The 21,172-nt window shown below is 37.3% G+C and overlaps 1 protein-coding gene across 1 annotated transcript in view; it reads left to right on the top strand.

Annotated features, from left to right (window-relative positions):
- Positions 1–1,526: 1,526 nt before the first annotated feature.
- LOC125106955 (60S ribosomal protein L21-like) overlaps positions 1,527–21,172 on the top strand; it is a 30,147-nt gene continuing 10,501 nt past the window's right edge. The window contains exons 1-2 of the mRNA XM_047741516.1: positions 1,527–2,081; positions 14,579–14,762. Of these exons, the coding sequence (XP_047597472.1) occupies positions 1,562–2,081; positions 14,579–14,762 (704 nt within the window). The 5' untranslated portion in view covers positions 1,527–1,561. The remainder of the gene's footprint in view (positions 2,082–14,578; positions 14,763–21,172) is intronic.

Genomic DNA, 21,172 nt, shown 5'->3' with positions numbered 1-21,172 from the left:
GGCAAAAGAATTACCATTGTACAGATTACCTAAGTATTCATAAGTCAATACCTGTATTATGTATTTGTTTTATCTACTGATTTTTTATAAGAAATAACATTGATCTCAGGTAACCATTACAAAGTTCTAGGCATTCTTTTCGTTGAAACTGTATGTCTGTGCCTCTTGAAGACAATCCAGTCACTTTGGTTTTAATATGCAAGAATCTGAGCATATATGTGTTTCTCTGTGCACACTTGCTTGTGATAGATATTTTTTAAAAGATAGAAAAAAGTTTGTATCTACTCCCTGCAACTCTTCTCTTTGATCTCTCAAAGAGAGGAAATGTAGTATATTTGAAATTCACAAGTTTTTGTGATTCAGTCATTCCTCCTACTGAAATTTTTGACAAATTGTTTTTTTAAATAAATTGCTCTCGGGAGTGGGGAGGGCATTATTAGTCAATGACCTTCAAAAACTCAACAGAGAATAATATTTACATAATGTAATCTCACTGCTGATCAGGCTTGAGTACAATGATTTGATAAGTAAGTGGAGGTTCTCTTCATCCCTTGACTAGAGGACACATACACTGATGCCTTCCTCTACTTATTCTACCTATTAAACTCCTGCTCCACCTCAAGATAAAGTAGATTCTACCTATTTTCTTTTTTAAAGATTATTTATTTGTTTGTTTGAGAGAGAGAGAAAGAGAGTGAGTGAGAGAGAGCACACAAGCAGGAGAAGGAGAGCAGCAGAGGAAGAGGGAGAAGCAGACTCCCCGCTGAGTAGGGAGCCAGATGTGGGGCTCAGTCCTAGGACCCTGGGATCAGGACGTGAGCCGAAGGCAGATGTTTAACTGACAGAGTTACCCAGGCACCCCTGGATTTTGCTTATTTTCTTAAACCTTACTTGATTGCTTTAGAACATGCTCTCCGTTAATACATACTGCATTTTTATCTATCTGTCTCTCCAATAGACTATAAATTTCCTTATTTCAAGTATGGTATCCTTTTCATATCTCTACAGGCATACCTCAGAGACATCACCTGTTCAGTTCCAGATTACTACAATAATAAAATGAATATTGTAAACAAGCAAGTCAAATAATTTTCTTCCCCTGTGCAGAGAAGTTATGTTTACACTAAACTATACTGCAGTCTAGTAAGAGTTCAGTAGCATTATGTCCAAAAAAGTATGTATTATAAGGGAAATACTTTATTGCTAAAAATTACTAACCATCGTCTGAACTTGCAACAAGACATAATCTTGTTGCTGGTGGAGGGTGTTCCTCCGTGTTGATGGCTACTGATCAGGGTGGTGGTTGCTGAAGGCCAGGGTGTCTGTGACAATTTCTTAAAATAAGACATCAATGAAGTTGACTCTTCCTTTCATGAGTGAATTCTCTGTACAGATGATGCTTACATTTCACGCACAGTAGAACTCTCTCGAAATGGGAGATAATTCTCTCAAACTCTGCTGCTGTTTTATCAGCTCAGTTTATGGACTATTCTAAACCCTTTCAAAAATCCTTTCAACAGCCCTTTCGGCCGGAACCGCCATCTTCCAGTAATTTGCCAAAATGACCAACACAAAGGGAAAGAGGAGAGGTACCCGTTACATGTTCGCTAGGTCTTTTAGAAAACATGGAGTTGTTCCTTTGGCCACATACATGCAAATCTACAAGAAAGGTGATATTGTGGACATCAAGGGAATGGGCACTGTTCAAAAGGGAATGCCCCACAAATGTTACCATGGCAAAACTGGAAGAGTCTACAATGTTACCCAGCATGCTGTTGGCATTGTTGTAAACAAACAAGTTAAGGGCAAGATTCTTGCCAAGAGAATTAATGTACGCATTGAGCATATTAAACATTCAAAGAGCCGAGATAGCTTCCTGAAGCGTGTAAAGGAAAATGATCAGAAAAAGAAGGAAGCCAAAGAGAAAGGTACTTGGGTTCAACTGAAGCATCAGCCTGCTCCACCCAGAGAAGCACATTTCATGAGAACCAATGAAAAGGAGCCCGAACTACTGGAACCCATTCCCTATGAATTCATGGCATATAAATATAAAGAAAATAAAAGACCTCAAGACTGTAAAAGAAAAAAAAAATCCTTTCAACAATCTTCACAGCAGCTTCACCAGGAGTAGATTCCAACTCAACAAACCACTTTCTTTGCTTGTCCATAAGAAGCAACACCTCATTGTTTAAGTTTTATCATGAGATTGCAACCAATCAAATATAATAATGAAAACTTTGAAAAATGTGACACAGAGACTCAAAGTGAGCCAAGGCTGTTGGAAAAATGGTGTCAGTTGATTTGCTTCACACAGGGTTGTTACAAACCTTCAATATGTAAAAAATGCAATATCTGAGATGCACAATAGAGCAAAGCACAATAAAACAAAATATGCCTGTATAATTATTATATACAAATCCATAAGTGCTACAACTACTAAGTGTTATTCTAAGTTTGCAGAAATGAAAAACAGTCTCTTCCCTTTGGGAGATAGAGATCTCAAAGTTTAGCAGAGAAGACAGACGAGAAAAATATTTAAACAGCAATATAATAAGCCCAAATAGATGTTATTATTTGAAGCCATACCCTAAGGGAGTCAAGAAAAGCTTCCTACAGTAGGTGACTCCTAAATTCGGTGTTAAGAAAGAATTAGGTATGAACCAAGCAGAGGATGAGTGGAGGGGAGCGGTCCAAACAGATGGGACAGCATGAAAGACCACTTTGGGTTATAAACTAGTAAAGGCAGATACAGAACTTAAATTTTGAGATCAGGATCAGAAAAGTTGAGATTGAAACAGAAGTCACAGATACCAGACCATGGAAAGGATCTTAACCTGAGTAACCACATATTTCCATCTACCAGGTTTTTGCCAGTTGTGCTGACACAACTAGAAATAGCATTCCCCTTAACTCGTATGTGTCCCACTTTGGACAGTAAATTCTAAGGTCACTGTAATTTAAGACTATCTCCTGATTTTTTTTTTTATTGCAAATAGTTAGGAGCCTTTGAAAGATGTTCATAAATATTGATAAGGTCAATAAACCATTTAGAAAGACTAATCCGGCACCTGGCTGGAAGATGACATCCAAGGGAGTGAGATTAAGGCCATAAAAACTAGCATAGAGCCCCCAAAACAAGCCAAGTGAGAAATGATACAGACCTGAATGGTAGTGATGGTAAACAGGGTCGTAGAGAAGAAATCATTTCAAGAAGTGTTTAGGAAGTAAAATAACCATCAAGTTTGAATGATGGAGAAAAACAAGGAGGAAACCATTAGATACTAACTGTGATTCAGAAGACTAAAGGCAACTAAGTGAAGGCGTAGAAATGGAGAAAACTCTAGGATGTGTGCTTTAATGATGGAATAGCATAAAATGGATCATAATGTGTGTGGCAATAATTGTAAGGTAACTGGCAAAGTTTCTTAGACACAAATATCAGGCAACGTTAATATCAGCACTGTGAAGAGTGATCCTAGAAAGAAGCACGGAAAAATCAGGAGCCTTTTTGGGCAGGACAGATGTGGGGCACTGGGACAGGCTGCCCAGTTCGGCAATAGCGTCCTGGTGTGAGCTGTCCTGTGAGTCAGGTGTCAGAGCCAGCAAATCTGAGCAGGAATCTGGTAAACAATTCATTATTGAGGCGAAAGATTGATAGCAAGATAAATGAGCTGATGATACAATAGGTAATCGACTAAAACACAGGTAGAAACAAAATAACAAAATCGAGGACTCCCTGCTGGGACAGGGAACAATGAAGAGAGCATCTGTGAATAAAACTGACAAATAGATGATTGCAAAGCTGTTCCTGACCACAGAAGCTGGAAGAATGACAAGGAAAGAAGCAGGCAGAGGTAAGACAAAATAAATGCGTGCTCGCTCACTGCGGTTCAATTTCGCTCAAATAAATGGGGTGCCTGTGTGGCTCAGTCGATGAAGCCTCCAACTCTTGACTTCAGCTCAGGTCATGACCTCCCCTCATGAATCAGGGTCACGATCTCAGTGTCCTGAGATCCAGCCCCCTGTCAGGCTCTCCACTCAGCAGGGAGTCTGGTGGAGATTCTCCCTCTGTTCCTCTGACATGTTCTGAATAAATGAATAAGTAAATAAATAAGTCTTTTTAAAAAATTTACCCAAAAAAGTAAACTGTCAAGTGCCAAACTTAACAGATGAGCTTGTGAATTCACAGGCAGCAAATTCCATGAGCAGTGGAAGCAGAGGCCGAGGGTTTTGCTAGAGCCCCAGTCATTTCATTTTTTTTTTAAAGTAATTGTTTTTTTTTTTTAAGATTTTATTTATTTGACAGACAGAAATCACAAGCAGGCAAAGAGGCAGGCAGAGAGAGAGAGAGAGTAGGAAGCAGGCTTCCCGCTGAGCAGAGAGCCCGATGCAGGACTCGATCCCATGACCCCGAGATCATGACCTGAGCCGAAGGCAGAGGCTTTAACCCACTGAGCCACCCAGGCACCCCCATTTCATTTTTTTTTTACACACAATAAGAGCAACAGAAAAGTAAAATTTCAAAATGAGATGACAAAATAAGTGTTGGTTGCTATGTGATCAGGTCTTTATGCTTTATAAGATAGCCAGAATATTCTCTTTTATTTTATGTACTCATATGTAAGAAGGTAAACAGTTCTCCTTATTGTCAAATGTGACTGAATTTTTTTAATGAAATAAATTATGCCAATAAAAATTCATCTTCTGGAAGAATATTTTATCTTACAGATATCCTTCTGAATTTTTCCTTCAACAACCCTCATATATTTCAGAAACTTGGTGTTCTGCTCCTCACCTAAAAATCCTCACTGCAAGGTGATGTGCTTTATTAAATTACAGTCACAGGTAATAGCACAGAAGAAATTAAGAGCTAAAAGCTATCATGACAGTAAGTATCGAGTAAGTAAGTAAGGTTCAAAAATTACTGAATAGTAGTTGGAAATTTAAAGTAAGAACAACTTTCAAAGTGATATCTGGATGTTAGATTCAAGCTAGTATGTCTAATCTTAGATATCTGCTTAAAAGTAGGATGTTTTGTCACTGTTAGTTTATTAATTTAAAATATTTATTAATTTATTATTAATTAATTAATTTAAAATTATTGGTTAGACATTTATTAATTTAAAGTTATAATTTGCCTAAAAAATGGTATATTTTATGTCATACCCAAACGAATGGTGTATTAATGAAACCTCCCCTCTTATTAACCAGCCACTACATTAAAACAAACAAAACAAAATGCAAAATGACCCTTTCTGTCATATTTGCAGTCAGTCATCTATTTCCAAAATGACTCTGTATGGATCTCTAGTCAGGAAAGATTATACACAATGAATTGACAGATTAAGGAACAATAAAGAATAAATATCAACATAATCTATAAACGGTCAACATAATTAGTGTTTGCAAAAGTACTTACTTCAAAATTGGGCTAATAAGATTTAAGCAAATTACGTTCCTATGTAAGTCTGAGTTTTTATAAGTAACATAACTAATATGCCATTAAGGCCCATTGTTAGTTTCATTGGGAAATTATCTTCTCATTGCATCTGTCCAGGCTGAATACAATTCATTTTATCATCCCTCATAACTCACTTCTTATGGTTTTATGGAAGTGTATGTAGTCGTTTCACCTCTGGCTTTACCCTGTGTTCCACTACATCACAAACTCATTTAATGGTGATATTAATGATTTTAGAAATCACTACAAATGTTTGTCAGCATCGTTGTTGTTAACGTCTCAAGGGAACCATACAAGTGAGTTTTATCAGCTTGAGGCTGAGGTATTTGATGAAGTAATAACAAACTCGCTCCGAATTGTCTTTCATTACCCTTTATCTCTCCTAGAAAGAATATAACTTATTCAAATTATAATGGCCTCTGTTATCAATGAGCTTTACTATTTATTTACCTGCATCCAGACATGCAAATGCACATGCATTCTGGTTTTTCAACCTACCTGTAATGAAATTTCTTCGCTATCAGAATCATGCACAATCACAAATTACAAACTGGTTTCTAGTATAATTTGCTTAGCATTAAAAAAAAAACACACACCTACTCATTCTTTTAATATACTATCTTGATTAAAGGAGTAAAATCCAATCATTAGGGTTGAAATACAATATATGATAAACAACTTAAAATAAGATCACATTTCAATTAGGAAGTAGTTTTGTTTTTCTCTTAAGCAACATATGAAGTGAAATTGTGCTGAGGCTAACTTAGGTTAAGCAGAGAATTACTAAACACAGGGACTCCCGCTCAGCACAGATATCTAGGCATCTACTTTTTATTTTAGCTTAGTTATCTTTATTTATGGCAGTAGTCCTTATATTTGTATGCGCTGGGGAATTTCAAAGCGTCTTTATACTCCCTATCAGCTGCATCCCCTTAAGGGTTGGTAAAGTAGGGTAAAAAGTTACAATTATGTGTAATTGACAGAGAGAGGAGATCCAGCAAAGTGCTCGGACAGCCTGTAAAGAGAATCAAGGGAAGAGTGTTCCCTGGGCCATTCCTCTTTCCTCTCTGCCTTGTCTGCTTTTGACCTTGAGAATAACTCTGTCTTCCTTGTCTCTCTCTTTTTTTTTTTTTTGAAGATTTTATTTATTTATTTGACAGACAGAGATCACAAGTAGGCAGAGAGTCAGGCTGAGAGAGAGGAGGAAGCAGACTCCCCGCTGAGCAGAGAGCCCAATGTGGGGGCTCTATCCCAGGACCCTGGGATCATGACTGAGCCACCCAGGCGCCCCTTCCTTGTCTCTTTTAACATATGTTAACAAACGATGCAAAAAAAAAAGAATCTTACAATGAAGTTAATGATGATTCATTCTTACAACGAATATTTATTGACTACTGGCTTCTTGCCACACCTGTTCTAGATATGGAGGATGATATAGACAAAAATTTCTACCTTCACTGTGTTCTGTTAAAGGTAATGTGTATAAACGCTATGGAAAAAATAGAAAAATCATGTAAGGTAGAAGGAGACTGCGAGGGATTGCTTTTAATTTTAGAAAGCGTAATGGAATAGGCCTCAATGACATAGTAATAGACTAGAAAGAGATGAGGTAGTAAAACCACCTTATAGGAAAAAATGAGGCATTTGTAACAATAACTTCCAATGCCTTACCATTTTCTATTTTGTGAAATGTTCTTGATATACCATTAGATTCAATCCTCCCAATAACCCTGAGAAGTAAGCAGGACAATTGTGACGATCCCCATCTTGCAGATGAGAAAACACATTTGAAGAAATTAAATGTCACAAACATCCCCTGTATTAATTTTCCCCTTTCCGACCAGATTTTAACCCTTTCATTTAATACTCCACAGGCCAATGCATTAGCTGCATTTGAGATTCTTTCAAGTAAATGAAAGTCCCTAAAATTAAAGTGCTAATACGTAGCAGTCGATGACATCCACAAAGGTAGAATCATGTCTGTTCTATTCACTAATGATGTCATTCCATTAAGTGCATTAGTGCCCAGCTCCACTGGACTTCCTGATTCTCAAATACACCTGTTAATTGTTCTCTGCTTTCTCTGACTAGAAGCAGTTAAATACTTGCCCACATAATCTCTTTCTCTATCTTTCCATTATGACATCAGATATTCTTTAAAGTTGTTGTTTTCTCACATTTTCAGATGGTGGACACTATTTTGTCATTTGGGTCTTAACTCTGTCATCTCATTCAGATTATTTATTGTCTATCTACTCCCAACTAGTGTGTGAACTGTCTGCGAGCAGAAACATTGGCACCGTGATCAGAGTGGTGTTTTAAATTCTCACAACTTGGGGTGCCTGGGTGGCTCAGTGGGTTGGACCTCTGCCTTTGGCTCAGGTCATGATCTCAGGGATCGAGCCCCGCATCAGGCTCTCTGCTCAGCAGGGAGTCTGATTCCCCACCCCACTGCCTGCCTCTCTGGCTACTTGTGATCTCTCTCTGACAAATAAGTAAATAAAATCTTTAAAAGAATAAAAAAGTAAATTCTCAGAATTTTACAAAACACATTGTAAGCATCTTGTATTTGTTGTTCTAGTGAATAAATATTAGCTTTCAAGTCATCTCACAATTCCAAACATGTACTAGCATCAGTAACTACAGAAAGTATTTGGAACTATAAAAGTAATATGCATTATATCAAGTTCTTTTCTTAGCATTAAATTATTTAAATACCCTTACTATTATCATTTTCAGATCAGAAAAGTAAAGCAGAGAGAGCAGGTCTACCAACCAATAACTCTCAGAACCAAGATTTGGGTACATAGTCTTAACCACTCTGCTCTATGAAATTCTTCTTTGACACTATCCCAAAAGATTATGACTATTTCCTGTGAATTATTATGATTATACTTAGTATAATATTACCTTTGAAAGATTATGACTCTTTCCAACACACTGACAAGTCTAGGGAGTGCCATTTGCATGATTGTTACATGAACACATAAAATAATGTGAATAAATTCCCTTGGATTGGGCAGGGAAGATCATTGTTTTATTTAGAGTATTTTGAATAACATATTTTTCTCCCTAATTCTATTGCCTTCTGCTCTTTCTAACTGGTATGTAAATAGTTGCCCACATATTCTATCATTTTTCTATTCACCACTAGGAGAAATGTAAATAAAAGTGTAAATATTTCAAAAAGAATACCTTAGTTCTATAATGTTCATACATAAATACACATTGGAAAGCTTAGATGTGTACCTGGAGGAAGGAGGAATTCCCATCAAAATATCAAAGGAAGAAAAAACTAGAAAAATTTCTAAGGTATGCATTTGTCTACGTTGTAAAATTAATAAGGAGAAACTCTTATTTCAACATCATAAATATTAGTTATCAGAGAAATTGGATATTACGGTGCAGGGGGAAGATTTATGCAAGACTTTCCCACATACTATAAAAGGTGGGACTTTCTTCTTTGCCTTAAAGTGAAAGAAAAAACAAGATCAAGAAAGCCACATGAGGATATAGACAACGGCGTGAATTCTGAACCTTGCACCCACAATACAGTGTTGGGGAAATAGCAGAAGTGAGTAGTGATCTTTTAGTGATCTCTATTAGTTATTCCAAGTGTATTCTGCAGAGCCCATAAGTAGGATATTAATGTTACATGAAACAAGATTTCTATGGCAGATACATTTTTAAGATGCTTGATGAAAGTCAATTAAGTGTTATTTCTGAAAAACTTCTTGGAACTTTTAATGCATCAATGTGACTTCCAAGTATTCAAAAGTCAGTTATGGGTTGCAGGGTTCCCCATATTAACTTGAAATCAAAATCACATTTTCTTAAAAAGGAATGATGTGCCTTAGAGTTTACTTGGGATTGCTAATTATTCTGATTAGTAATGATAGGAAAAGGTAGCTCATGTCATTCATCTGTTGATAATGTAAAAAGAGTAGCTAGTGTGGTTGCAATGGGTTGAAGATAAAGGGAGAGCACTTACTTGTCAAGATTTTGGTATAATTATATTGATAGTTCCTACAGATAAGATTCTCTGTATTCAAATACAGTTTCAATTATATTGCTATCATCTTAGGGAAAAAAGAAAAAACATAGTAGGTTAAGCTGTAGTTGAAGATTTTATGATTATTTCTAGGTATGTATTTAAAAGGGGTCTTATAGGCCCTGGGTGGCTCAGTCGGTTAAGTGTCTGCCTTCTGCTCAGGTCCTAATCTCAGGGTCCTGGGATTGAGCCCTGCAGAGGGCTCCCTGCTCAGGGGGGATCCTGCTTCTGGCTCCTTATGCCCCTCCCCACTGCTTGTGCGCTCTCTATTGTGCATGCTCTCTCTTTCTCTCTCTCAAATATAGACCATCAAAAAAAAAAATATATATATATATATAAAATCTTAAACTAAACAAACAAAAGAGGTCTTATTGTACCTAGATAGGTGTATTTCTTTCAATCCTGTTTTGAAATAATAGTTGTTTATATGTAACATTAATTTAAAAGATTTACAAAAAAAGTCATTAATGCCAGCAAAAAGAATATGTAGTCTAAGTACTATTTTTCAACATAGGAATTTAGCTTTTTAGACCTGTTATCATTCTAAGAATATATATCATTTTATCATGTAGCAGCTTTTCTCAAATCTAGGTATGGATCTCTAGAAAGAAGAAGCATCTGAAATTCTAATTTTGCGTACTCAGTCTATAAGGGAGTAGAAGATGTCAGACTAAAATTTCTTAGGTAGGTCTCTTCCTGTCTCTAGGATTTATGACAATAAAATACTAAGGAGAAAAGTATAACATCTACCTCATAGAATTTTTTAGAAAGAAAGAGGATGATACTGAATAAATGAAAGATCAAATGACAAATACAGTAAATAAAAGATCAAATAAATGAAAGATCAAATGAGAACATGGTTACCTCTTACTTTCCACATGGTTCACAAGCAAGCCCACAGGCTTCCTTAAGCTAATGTCCAGAGGAACTATATTAAGGGACCTCTTACCTTAGAATACTGGGTGTGACCTCAAAAGTGATTAAAGGTCAATGACAATGCCTAGCAGAATATTAGAGCAGTTTAAGGCAGAAGGGAAAACACAGTGAAAGCGCAGGGAAGCCATAGAACTTGACCAGGTAGTTAGTACAAACATAGTGTTTGGTGAAATTTTTGGAGCTCTTAAACAGGAAATGAACTTCTTATTTAGGAATTTGCAAAATACTTTGCATTAAAGTAAAGCACAAAGAATGTATATATCATTAGTTTGCAGTGTAATTAATCATCATCAAGAGAACACAGCCACGTAATCAACAAGTAGGTAAACAGATAGAGCATTATTGATGCCAGGGAACACCCACCGCCCCCCTCAAATCCCTTGAACAACTCTCTTCATTCCAAAAGAAACATTATAGTTTAGTTTGTTTTTCCCCCCTCTCCTTTTGGGCCTTACCTGAATGGAATCCCATAATATGTACTCAATATAAAGAGATTCACCCATGTTATGCAATCATATAGTGACTGTTCTATTTGGACAATTAATAAAAATATTATAATTTGTTATTGTAGATCATAGAAAATAATTCTATAAGTTACCCTAATATTAAGACAAACTTCCATTTGAATAAACCAATGACTTTTTTTTCTTTATTTCAAATATGGTACTGATAAACAAAGAACTATCCTGAACTCTTTATGCAAAGTTATAAAAATTGAAATCAGTATCACACGAACACAGGAATTTTTTCATGCATATAGGAGTGTAACTATAATGTAAAAGGAAATGATTTTCATGTATGGCCCATAGGATTCCTTTTGTTTCTTGGCTGTTGGATGATGGAACCTTTTGAAAATCTGGAGATCACCTACATAGATCACTCACTTGAAAGCTTTCCATATTTACATACACAACTTTTTGCATTTAATTTCAGAGCATCAGACCACCTGAAGGAATTTGCAAATCTACAGTGTTCAGATGAAGAAAATTAACTTTAAAGTCATACTTTTGCAAACATTTGTTTTTGTTTTTCAGAGACGGAGGGAAGGAGAGAGATAGAGTGGGTGAAGGGGCAGAGGGAAAGAGACAACCCCAATCAGGCTCCATGCCCAGGGCACGACCCCATGTGGGGCTTGATCCTACAACCCTGAGATCATGACCAGAACCAAAATCAAGGGTCAGAGCTTAACCATCTGAGCCACCCAGGCACTCCTACAAACATTAAAAACAAACCAACCAACCAACCAATATACAACAACCAAAATACCCCCATAGAGAACTATTGTTTAGAACAATAGTCTCCTTCTTTTGTAGAGAAGAAAATCATGGAGGTTTTTTTCATAACATGTTTTAAAACATAGGAAGTGGGCAGAGCATTTGCCTTTCTGGGGTGATTGAAAATAGGCCACCAAAGCTTAATTAGCCTTGCCTTTGAGTAGTCTCAGATCTATTCTTTTGTTCTACTCTAGTCCAGATACAGTATATTGGGAATCTCTCTCTCTCTCTCTCTCTCATATTCTTCTAATACATAATTTTTGAAAAGTCTTCAGAAATTCTTAGGTTTTTCTCATTTTATCACTGGGTCATTTTTGTGAAAACAGTGTCAGTCAGGGTCCAGTTATAGCTAACAGAAAGTGCTCTAGCTATTTCATGCAAAATGTTACTTAAAAGGAATACAGTGCTACCAGATCAGTGTTTGGGCACCCTTGAATAATTCAAGAATCACACCATAGAAATGACCACTAAACGGCCCATGACAAAAATCAGGAAATGAAAGATGGACACTGCTCCCCTCAATTATGACTTCGTGATCACAAAATGTGAGCTGGAATCAGGAGATCCCAGAACGACCACTTCACCTCTTGGTTTGGGGAACGTAGCGCCTGCTGTGATGCAAGCATGAAGAGGTTCCAGGCTCTGCTCCACCAGTCCTATTTATGGTAGGGCCCTTCTCTCCCCTTAGATTAGCTCCAAATTCAAGACTTACCTGAGCACACATGATCAGTACAACCTAAATTACACCCAGAAGGCAAGCTACAAGGTAGTACATAAGGAAGACCACAAGGGAGTAGAACCCATGCTGAGCAAGCTTATTTACGTTTCATGCTGCAGATATATCGATATATCGCGGCATTCAAATGGGGCTTCGACTATGAGGATGTGATTATCACAACAGCAATAAATCTCCAAAATGAAGTTGCTTTAAAACCATTTTTTTTTAGATTACACTGTTTTTAAGTGTTGGGGCTATTATATAACAGCAAATAAAGAAAGGATATAGAACTGACACTATGGGGGTGCCTGGGTGCCTCAGTGGGTTAAAGCCTCTGCCTTTGGCTCAGGTCATGATCCCAGGGTCCTGGGATCAAGCCCTGCATCGGGCTCTCTGCTCAGCAGAGCCTGCTTCCTCCTCTCTCTCTGCCTGCTTCTCTGCCTACTTGTGATCTCTGTCTATCAAATACATAAATAAAATCTTTAAAAGAAAAAAAAAAAAGAACTGACACTATGTGACTGAATCCTCTACAGTGAATAACAGACATTGCTCACAATATCTTACTATACTGAAATTATTTTTGCATTAAATATTGCTTGAAATAAGAGAGACTGAAATTGGCTCAGGCTTACCTTTTTTTTCGTTCGTTTGTTGCTCTTTAAAATGTGTGTGTGTGTGTGTGTGTGTGTGTGTGTCCTTCTTGTGGAGGAATTTTTCACTAAAGTAACATTTTTTGTAACAAAATTTGATATGCACATTCCAGGTGTCTAGAGAGACAAGAAAATAGCAAAATATTCTTTACTTTTTCTGTATTTAGTTAAACTTTTTCCTTACACGAGTTAGGAGTATTGTATTCTAAATGCTATATACATTTTTTAAAACTTTGTCTCTATAATGCTCTATAATAGTGATGTCACATATGTATTCCCCGAAAGCAGAGGTCCTATTTTTAATATATAAAAACAAGAGATCAGAATTAAATATATGTATATATGTTTCTCTGAACTTCTGGGTAGCTGAGCTAAGTATCGATCTGCTTTTTGAACTCCAAAGGAGGACACTCATATTAGGGTTTTCTGTAATTTATGCATAATAAAAGTAATTTTGGTTAAAATCAATAGTTCAAAAAGTCTTTGTAGCCCAGCATGATACAATACGGGAAAAGTAAGTTAGCTATTCAGGCAGTCATCATATCTCAATTGTAAGGTGTCAGATACCTCCTTATATTCTCCATTCGTGAAAACTAAGATGCTTCTCTCTCTGCCTCTGCCACTCTCACTCTTTTTCTCTCTCTCTAACTCTCATGAATAAATAGATAAAATCTTAAAAAAACTAAAAGAAAAACTCTTTGGTATGTTAATACAAAATCTTTTAGGACATTTCCTTATCAAAGTGACCTCTATCCATTTAAGCCTTGTTAGTAGGTGATAATGCTATTTGGTGGATGACCTCACTTAAAATTGAATCCCACCCAAAAAACTAGGAAAAGATTCCATCTTATATAGCCCGAAGCTACACATGGAAAACCTTTATTAAAGAAAATTACAGACAATAATATAACAAACACAGGAAAAAAATGTGGAGGTATAATAGAAGTTACATGTGTCTAGATTCTCAATTAGAAAAAAAAATACGCTCTACATTTGTCACGATTGTGTCTTCGTCTGCCCTCCTGCTCCTCCCCAGCTCTGACTTCTAGGGATCCCAGGGCCTTGAGCAGGAGGTACCACAGGAGAAGGGCTCTGGCCAGCCAGGCTTGCAGCTGTGTGCCCTTGCTCCCACCCCTGCCCATTTCTGGCAGGTCTCACCTTGAGAATCTGTGTGTGTGTGTGTGTGTGTGTGTGTGTGTGTGTGTGTGTGCGCGCGTTGTGGGAAACTCAGAAAGCAGTGGACACCCTTTCTTCCCAGTGTCATTGCAAATTTTTCTCAATTGCTCCCTATGGTTCTCAAGCAATAGCAGGAATTCCTAGGGGAAGAAATGACAGAAGCCAGGTTGAAACGCAGCCTTTCTAGCGCTGTTGTCCCCCGGGGCCAATCACAGCATTTGGAAGCATCAGAACGGCTATTTATCCTTAAATAAAGAAATCCTACCCTCAAAGCTTTTGTAAGAATTACGTAACTGCATATAACATATGTAGAAATGGCAAGCCCCAAAGTGCTCAGAAAGTGGATTCTCCAACCACCTCAGTTTCTTCCTGCCGTGGCCAGCTCTCACAGGACTGTGTTTGCTCGCCCTCTAGTGGCAGACACCCGCACTCACATTTGCCTGAATTGCTCCAACCACTCTTCTTTCTTGCGACAGTGTACCCAGAAGGTCAAAAGGTAAGATAATATTATGTCCAAATCGGATACTTTGGAAAACCCAATGCAGACCTTGTTGAAACAAAAAGAATACAAATACTAGATGGAATACTCCCCCTAAAAAAGACTATTAAAATGAGAAAATAAGCAGCCTAATTACAGAGAAGGAAGAACACGTGCTGCTTGCCCAGCCTGAATATAATTTTTGGTTCTGCTTGTCACAATTACAAGTTAAGTAGCATTATGTTGTTCATGCTTACTTTACTTCGGAGCTGCTTAAAAGGACCAACTCTTAGTATGTTTGTTTTTTTTGGAGACGCATCTGTTGACACTGCCTCCATCTTATAGCCAAACTACAGAAATTGATGATTACAGCGTCAATCCTCTACTTAGAAGTAAGACTGCCAAAAAAAAAAAAAAAGAAAGAAAGAAAGAAAGAAAGAAGACTGCCTTTAAAGAAACATTTGTTTCTATATTGCAAAAATCTCTTGTAATTTCAAATATTGCAAACCAGATTGGAGATAGATAGATAGATAGATATGTAGCCAGATTTACTTCTTTTAGTGTGTGGTTTTTTTTTTTAAAGATTTTATTTATTTATTTGACAGAGAGAGATTACAAGTAGATGGAGAGGCAGGCAGAGAGAAAGAGAGAGAGAGAGGGAAGCAGGCTTCTTGCTGAGCAGAGAGCCCGATGCGGGACTCGATCCCAGGACCCTGAGATCATGACCTGAGCCGAGGGCAGCAGCTTAACCCACTGAGCCACCCAGGCGCCCCATAGTGTGTGGTTTTTGTTTTGTTTTGTTTTGTTGGTCAAATGTTAAGGGATAGCCACAAGGGGACTTCTTTTTTTTTTAGTGCATATTAAGTTAACAGTGAGCTGTCTAGATATCCATTCCAGTATGCTCTTTTTTTTTTTTTTTTTAATCTGACAGATCACAAGTAGGCAGAGAGGCAGGCAGAGAGAGACAGGAGGAGGCAGGCTCCCTGCTGAGCAGAAAGCCCGATGCGGCACTCAATCCCAGGACCCTGAGATCATGATCTGAGCCGAAGGCAGAGGCTTTAACCACTGAGCCACCCAGGCGCCCCCCATTCCAGTATGCTCTTATTTTTATTTTTACAAACACCATAAAAACAAAATTTAAAATTCTTCTAGTGGATGCAAATGGACTTGTGATTTCAAAGTTGGATTTTACTAGGAAGAGTACATTTTAACCTGGTATATTTTTGAGAGATGAAGAGATTTTTCTAACAGCTTTCATGTCTATATTCAAATCTCTCTCTCTCTCTCTTTTTTAAGAGATTTTATTTATTTGTCAGAGAGAGAGCAAGAGCACACAAGCAGAGGGAGCAGCAGGCAGAGGGAGAAGCAGCTTCCCCGTGGAGTAAGGAGCCTGATGTGGGACTTGATCCGAGGACTCTGGGATCATGACCTGAGCCAAAGGCAGACGCTCAACCGACTGAGCCACCCAGGTGTCTTTATATTTGAGTATCTCTTAAATGCTGTGAAAACTCATATAGACTAATTGATCTAACGTTTATTAAATAAAGTTTTCCTAAGAAGCATTTTCTAGGAAAGACTTCATGTTGAAATTAAAGAATTAGTTATTTAGTGGTGACTTTATTCCCATTTTCCACTTTTTTAACTCGGCTTATCTTCATTTGTTGTCTTTTACAGATAAGAAACATTCAGGTCAGCAACATCAATAGGTTTTATTACCAAAAAAAAAAAAAAAACCCCAGATGTTATCATCACCTATTCTGTCAGTTTAATTAGAAATATTGAAATGTGCTCTATCCCTGTTGAGCTTCAGACTCTAGAAAAAAGCTTGTTTTCCAAGTTCTTCAAATTCTTATGCAGCTACTACTTTGAAAAATGAATCACTTTTCACATTTTAATGGGACCAGAGAAGAAGCAAAATTTGGGCATTTTTGTTTTCAGACAAATAATCCAGGATGTTTTAGAAAGCAGTGATCACATTTAACATTGATTTTAATCCCACGATCATGGTATTGTAATAGAGGCACAAGCCCCATTTTTTGCCAGCAAAATAGGACAATAAGCTCTCAGTATGTTACAAAATTAAATGGACTGAAAAATTACAGGATGTTTATTTAAAGAACAATTTTTTTTTAATTTCAAGATGAAATGATTTGTTTTATCTCATAAGTAATGCTTCAGGGCAGTGACTCTACATAGTTCTTTAGGAACCCAAGCCAATGCCATCTTTTCCTCTTGAGTGACAGACTTTCAAGATCCCCTGGGCATCATCATTTCAGTCAACTGGAAAGGGGGGCACACATCAGATCTGGGAGTAGTCCAGCATTTCCACTAGAAATGAGCCAGAGCTCAATCCCATAGCCACAACTACCTGTGGAGGAGAAACTGGGAAATACAGGCTAGTTATGTGCTTGTGAAGAAATATATCTATATTATGGATAGTTACTAGCATTCCCTGCAAAGACTGACTGTCAATAATCAAGTATCCATCCATACGTTCCTTCCTACATATGGAACAAGCTGGGACTCCTTTCTCAGGGGAAGACCTGAAGTCCTATGTAGCTCAAAGTCTAAAATCACTTGACGATGTATGGATTCTCCATCATGTTCAGAAGCAGATCCTATGGCCAATACCTTGAAAAGACCAGTTGTCTTCTATTCCAGCGTGGAGTAATTGGGCCCCTGATCATTGGGATCACTGAGGAAAGTTGCTTAATTACATCTGAGTACACTCTCTGGTAGAAATTCGCAGAGACCCCAGCTCTTGTGGCTAATGGGCTCTTTGTCGTCTTTTCTCTTCTTAGCCACACCTGGACAAGGTATCGCTCAGATTTTGCAGCCTGATTCTGATTTATAGAAATTGGGAAGCCTGAATAGGTTTTAAGACTTGAACAAACTAAAAGTGTTTTAGAACACAGTGGTGGTTTCATTGGTATGACTAGTGGGTTTTTTTTTCTAAAATTAATTATATTTTCATTCTATTTGTGTCAGTAACACAGAAAAAAAGTCTTCCCAGATAGTTTCCAACTGTTATTGTTTGGGTTTTTCTTCAGTGTATCTGTTCAAATTAATGGCAGCTACCCAGCAACATTGAGTTCATCTAAAGAATAGGTGTAAATGGGAGGGCACACTTTCTATTAATGAATTGTTGAGATATATACACACACATGCACACACACACACATATGATTTCTTCATTGTATTTCTAATTCTGAGCTATATTTTGAATTAGTGAAGTTGAAAAATAGAAAAATTTTGAATAATTTAAGTGTTATAGAAAAAGGTCAGTTCAAGGGCGCCTGGGTGGCTCAGTTGGTTAAGTGTCTGCCTTCTGCTCAGATCATGATCTCCAGGTCCTGGGATCGAGCCCCGTGTTGGTCTTCCTGCTCAGCAGGAGTCTGCTGCTCTTGCTCTCTCTCCCTCTGCCCCTCCCCACCGCTCATTCTCTCTCTCAAATAAATAAATAAAATCTTTTTAAAAAATGTTCAGTTCCTGGGGCACCTGGGTGGCTCAGTGGGTTAAAGCCTCTGCCTTCGACTCAGGTCATGATCTCAGGGTCCTGGGATCGAGCCCCACATCAGGCTCCCTGCTCAGCCAGGAGCCTGCTTCCCCCTCTCTCTTTGCCTGCCTCTCTGCCTACTTGTGATCTGTCGGTCAAATAAATAAATAAAATCTTAAAAAAAAAATGTTCAGTTTAAATAAAGCAAAGAATCATGCATCCACATGCATATGCAGAATAACTGTTTTATAGGTATTTAATTATGTGCATTTATCCAAGATTATAGAACATCTGATTAATATTCTCTCTAATTGCAGTTATATCTTGCTCAATGGCCATATGTATTTCACTCTCTGTACCAGTGTGCACGTGTGTAAATCCAGATCAAGCTGGAGAAGACCAGCACATTTCATTTCAAATATTCTCTAGTTTTCTGTTGCCGTCTTAAACTGGAAAATGAGTAATTTAATGGAATGAAGTCACTGAAGCTACAAGAGTAAAAAATAACCCATTAGTAAATAAGGAAAAGACTATCAAATAAGGGAAGAATAAGTTGGGAAGCTTTGATAGGCTTGGATCCTAGATACAGTAAGTGGTAAGTTAAGAAATAATCAGCAATATGATATTTCTGATACAATATAATCCTGGCATGGGCACAAAAATAGAGGGTCACAGACAGAGGCTTTGAACTGCATTTTTCAAAACCTTGCTACTGAAACAATCATAACTGTTACACAAGGGAAATAAATCTGCCACAAAAATCTGATACTTCATATCATCTAATGAAATCAGACTGATACTGATTAATTTAAAGTGTTTATTATTATTATAAGCAAAGTCTATGAGGTAGAGAAAGATACTAAGAATCAGGAAAAACAGTATGCAGGTGTGTCGTAGGAGGAGAATAATGAAACCTTGAAGATAAAATTAAAAGTCAAAAGTGGTTCTAAGTGCACCCATGTTCATAGTAGCATTAGTCAGTCACAAGAGCCAAGAGCTGGTAGCAACTTGGATGTCCACTGGCAGATGAATGGATAAAGAAAATATGGTAAATATGTGCAATAGAATATTATTCAGACTTTTAAAAAAGAAGAAAATCCTGCCAGATGCTTCAACATGGATGCACCTGGAGGATATTATGCTAAGTGCAATGAGCTAGTCCCCCCAAAATAGATACTGTATTATTTCACTTACAGGAAGTATCAAAACTAGTCAGACTTCTAGAAACAGAAAGTAGAATGGTGGTGAAGGGGGAGATGGGGAGTTGTTGTTCAATGGGTACTGAGTTTTAGGTTTACAAGATGAAAAATTTCTAAAGTTGTGTTGAACAATGTGAACACAGTTAACACTACTGAACAGTACCCTTAAAATAGTTAAGATGTAAATTTTATGTTAATTGTATGTAGTATTTTTTACCACAATTTTCTAAAAAAAAATGGGCGGAGGGGAGATGAAAATAGATTATGTAATGGGATGGGGTTTTCTTTTGGGGAGATAAAAACATTTTGGAACTAGATAGAGGTGATGGTTGCACAACATGGAGAATGTACATTTTTAATGGTTAAATTTATATTCTGTGACAATCACCTCAACAAATTTTTTTTTTTAAGTGACTATGAAGTTTATGGAAAGTAGTAGCGAAGTTCACACATACTTAAGGCAGATTGCTGGCCAGGCAAAATATAATAGCTTCACACATGCTATAACCATTTAATCATCACTCGCTTAAGGTGTAGGTGCTATTATGATCTATATTTTACAGAAGAGGAAAACGAAACTATTTTCCAAGAGCTCGTAGCTCATAGGTCATTCACTGAGGACTGAAGTGAAACCATCTTCACTAATAGCCTGTCCTCTCTCTTCCTGAGAACGAGACAGAATGTAGCTGGTCTCCAGAGATGCTTCATTTACTGAAGGAATTCTTGTTCCCAATTCAGCCCACGTGACTTCTAATTATAAATCACACGTTTATTTAAACAGCTTGAATAAGTCTCTGTTCTTTGCAACTAAATGAGCCCTACAGAGATCTCAAATGGCTGATATAGATAGGGGGCCCTTGTGATCAGAACAGGAGTCCAGTGTCAGGGTCAGACTATCAGCAAAGTAAAGCTGATACTGAGTAAAAACATGAGAGAAATGGGACCCGGGAAGAACCGGCTGGTTAGAATCAGTTTGTTGCAGCTTGAAGAGGAGAAAGTTGTAGTAGATTGAAATTAAGGTTAGCCTGATGGTCAAATTTAAATCTCAGAAATTCTAAATGGAACTCTCACTACCTATATATAATCCCCAGAAACTAATCCCCAGATTAGAAGAATTTGCCTTCAGCTGCACGTGCAAAAGTGATCATACTGTTCATATGGGAAACTATTGTTTTGGCAATATTATTTTCTTTCTGTTTTATTAGTTACAGGCTCATGATCTGTCATCCTGTTGAAAAGGTGAGGTCTTGGAGTTAGATTGGTTGGAGTCTAATTTGCCACATTCTAGTCAAACCATTTAGATATGTCACTGAGTAGCAGTCACTTCATATGTGGAATGGAGATAAAAATACTTCCCTTGACACATGTGGAGAAGAAAAAAATGGAAAACATGTAAATTAACTACCCCCATGCCTCATTGGCGATTCCAAGTGTTCACTATTATGTTACTATAATAACTATGATTACTACTGCGTATGTAAAATACCTCACCACATAGAAAACTTCCTAAAATAACACTCCCTCGGTGAAAGCAAGTGCCATTTTTTTCCCCCACATATACTTATTTTAAATAAGATTCCTGATGGAAAAGGTTCACAGTGATTGATTTTTCAGGAACTCAGAATTTTAGCCTTAAAGTGCTTCTGGGCCACTGTAAACTTAATTTAAATATTTCAGGTTTACTGAGACTTAGAGTCATTAATGCTCCTCATTAATATCCCAAACATAATCCT

The sequence above is a fragment of the Lutra lutra genome, chromosome 8 (assembly GCF_902655055.1).
Source record: "Lutra lutra chromosome 8, mLutLut1.2, whole genome shotgun sequence".
Lineage (NCBI taxonomy): Eukaryota > Metazoa > Chordata > Mammalia > Carnivora > Mustelidae > Lutra > Lutra lutra.
The sequence above is the reverse complement of the archived record's forward strand: the minus strand, read 5'-3'. Positions and strand labels throughout refer to the sequence as shown.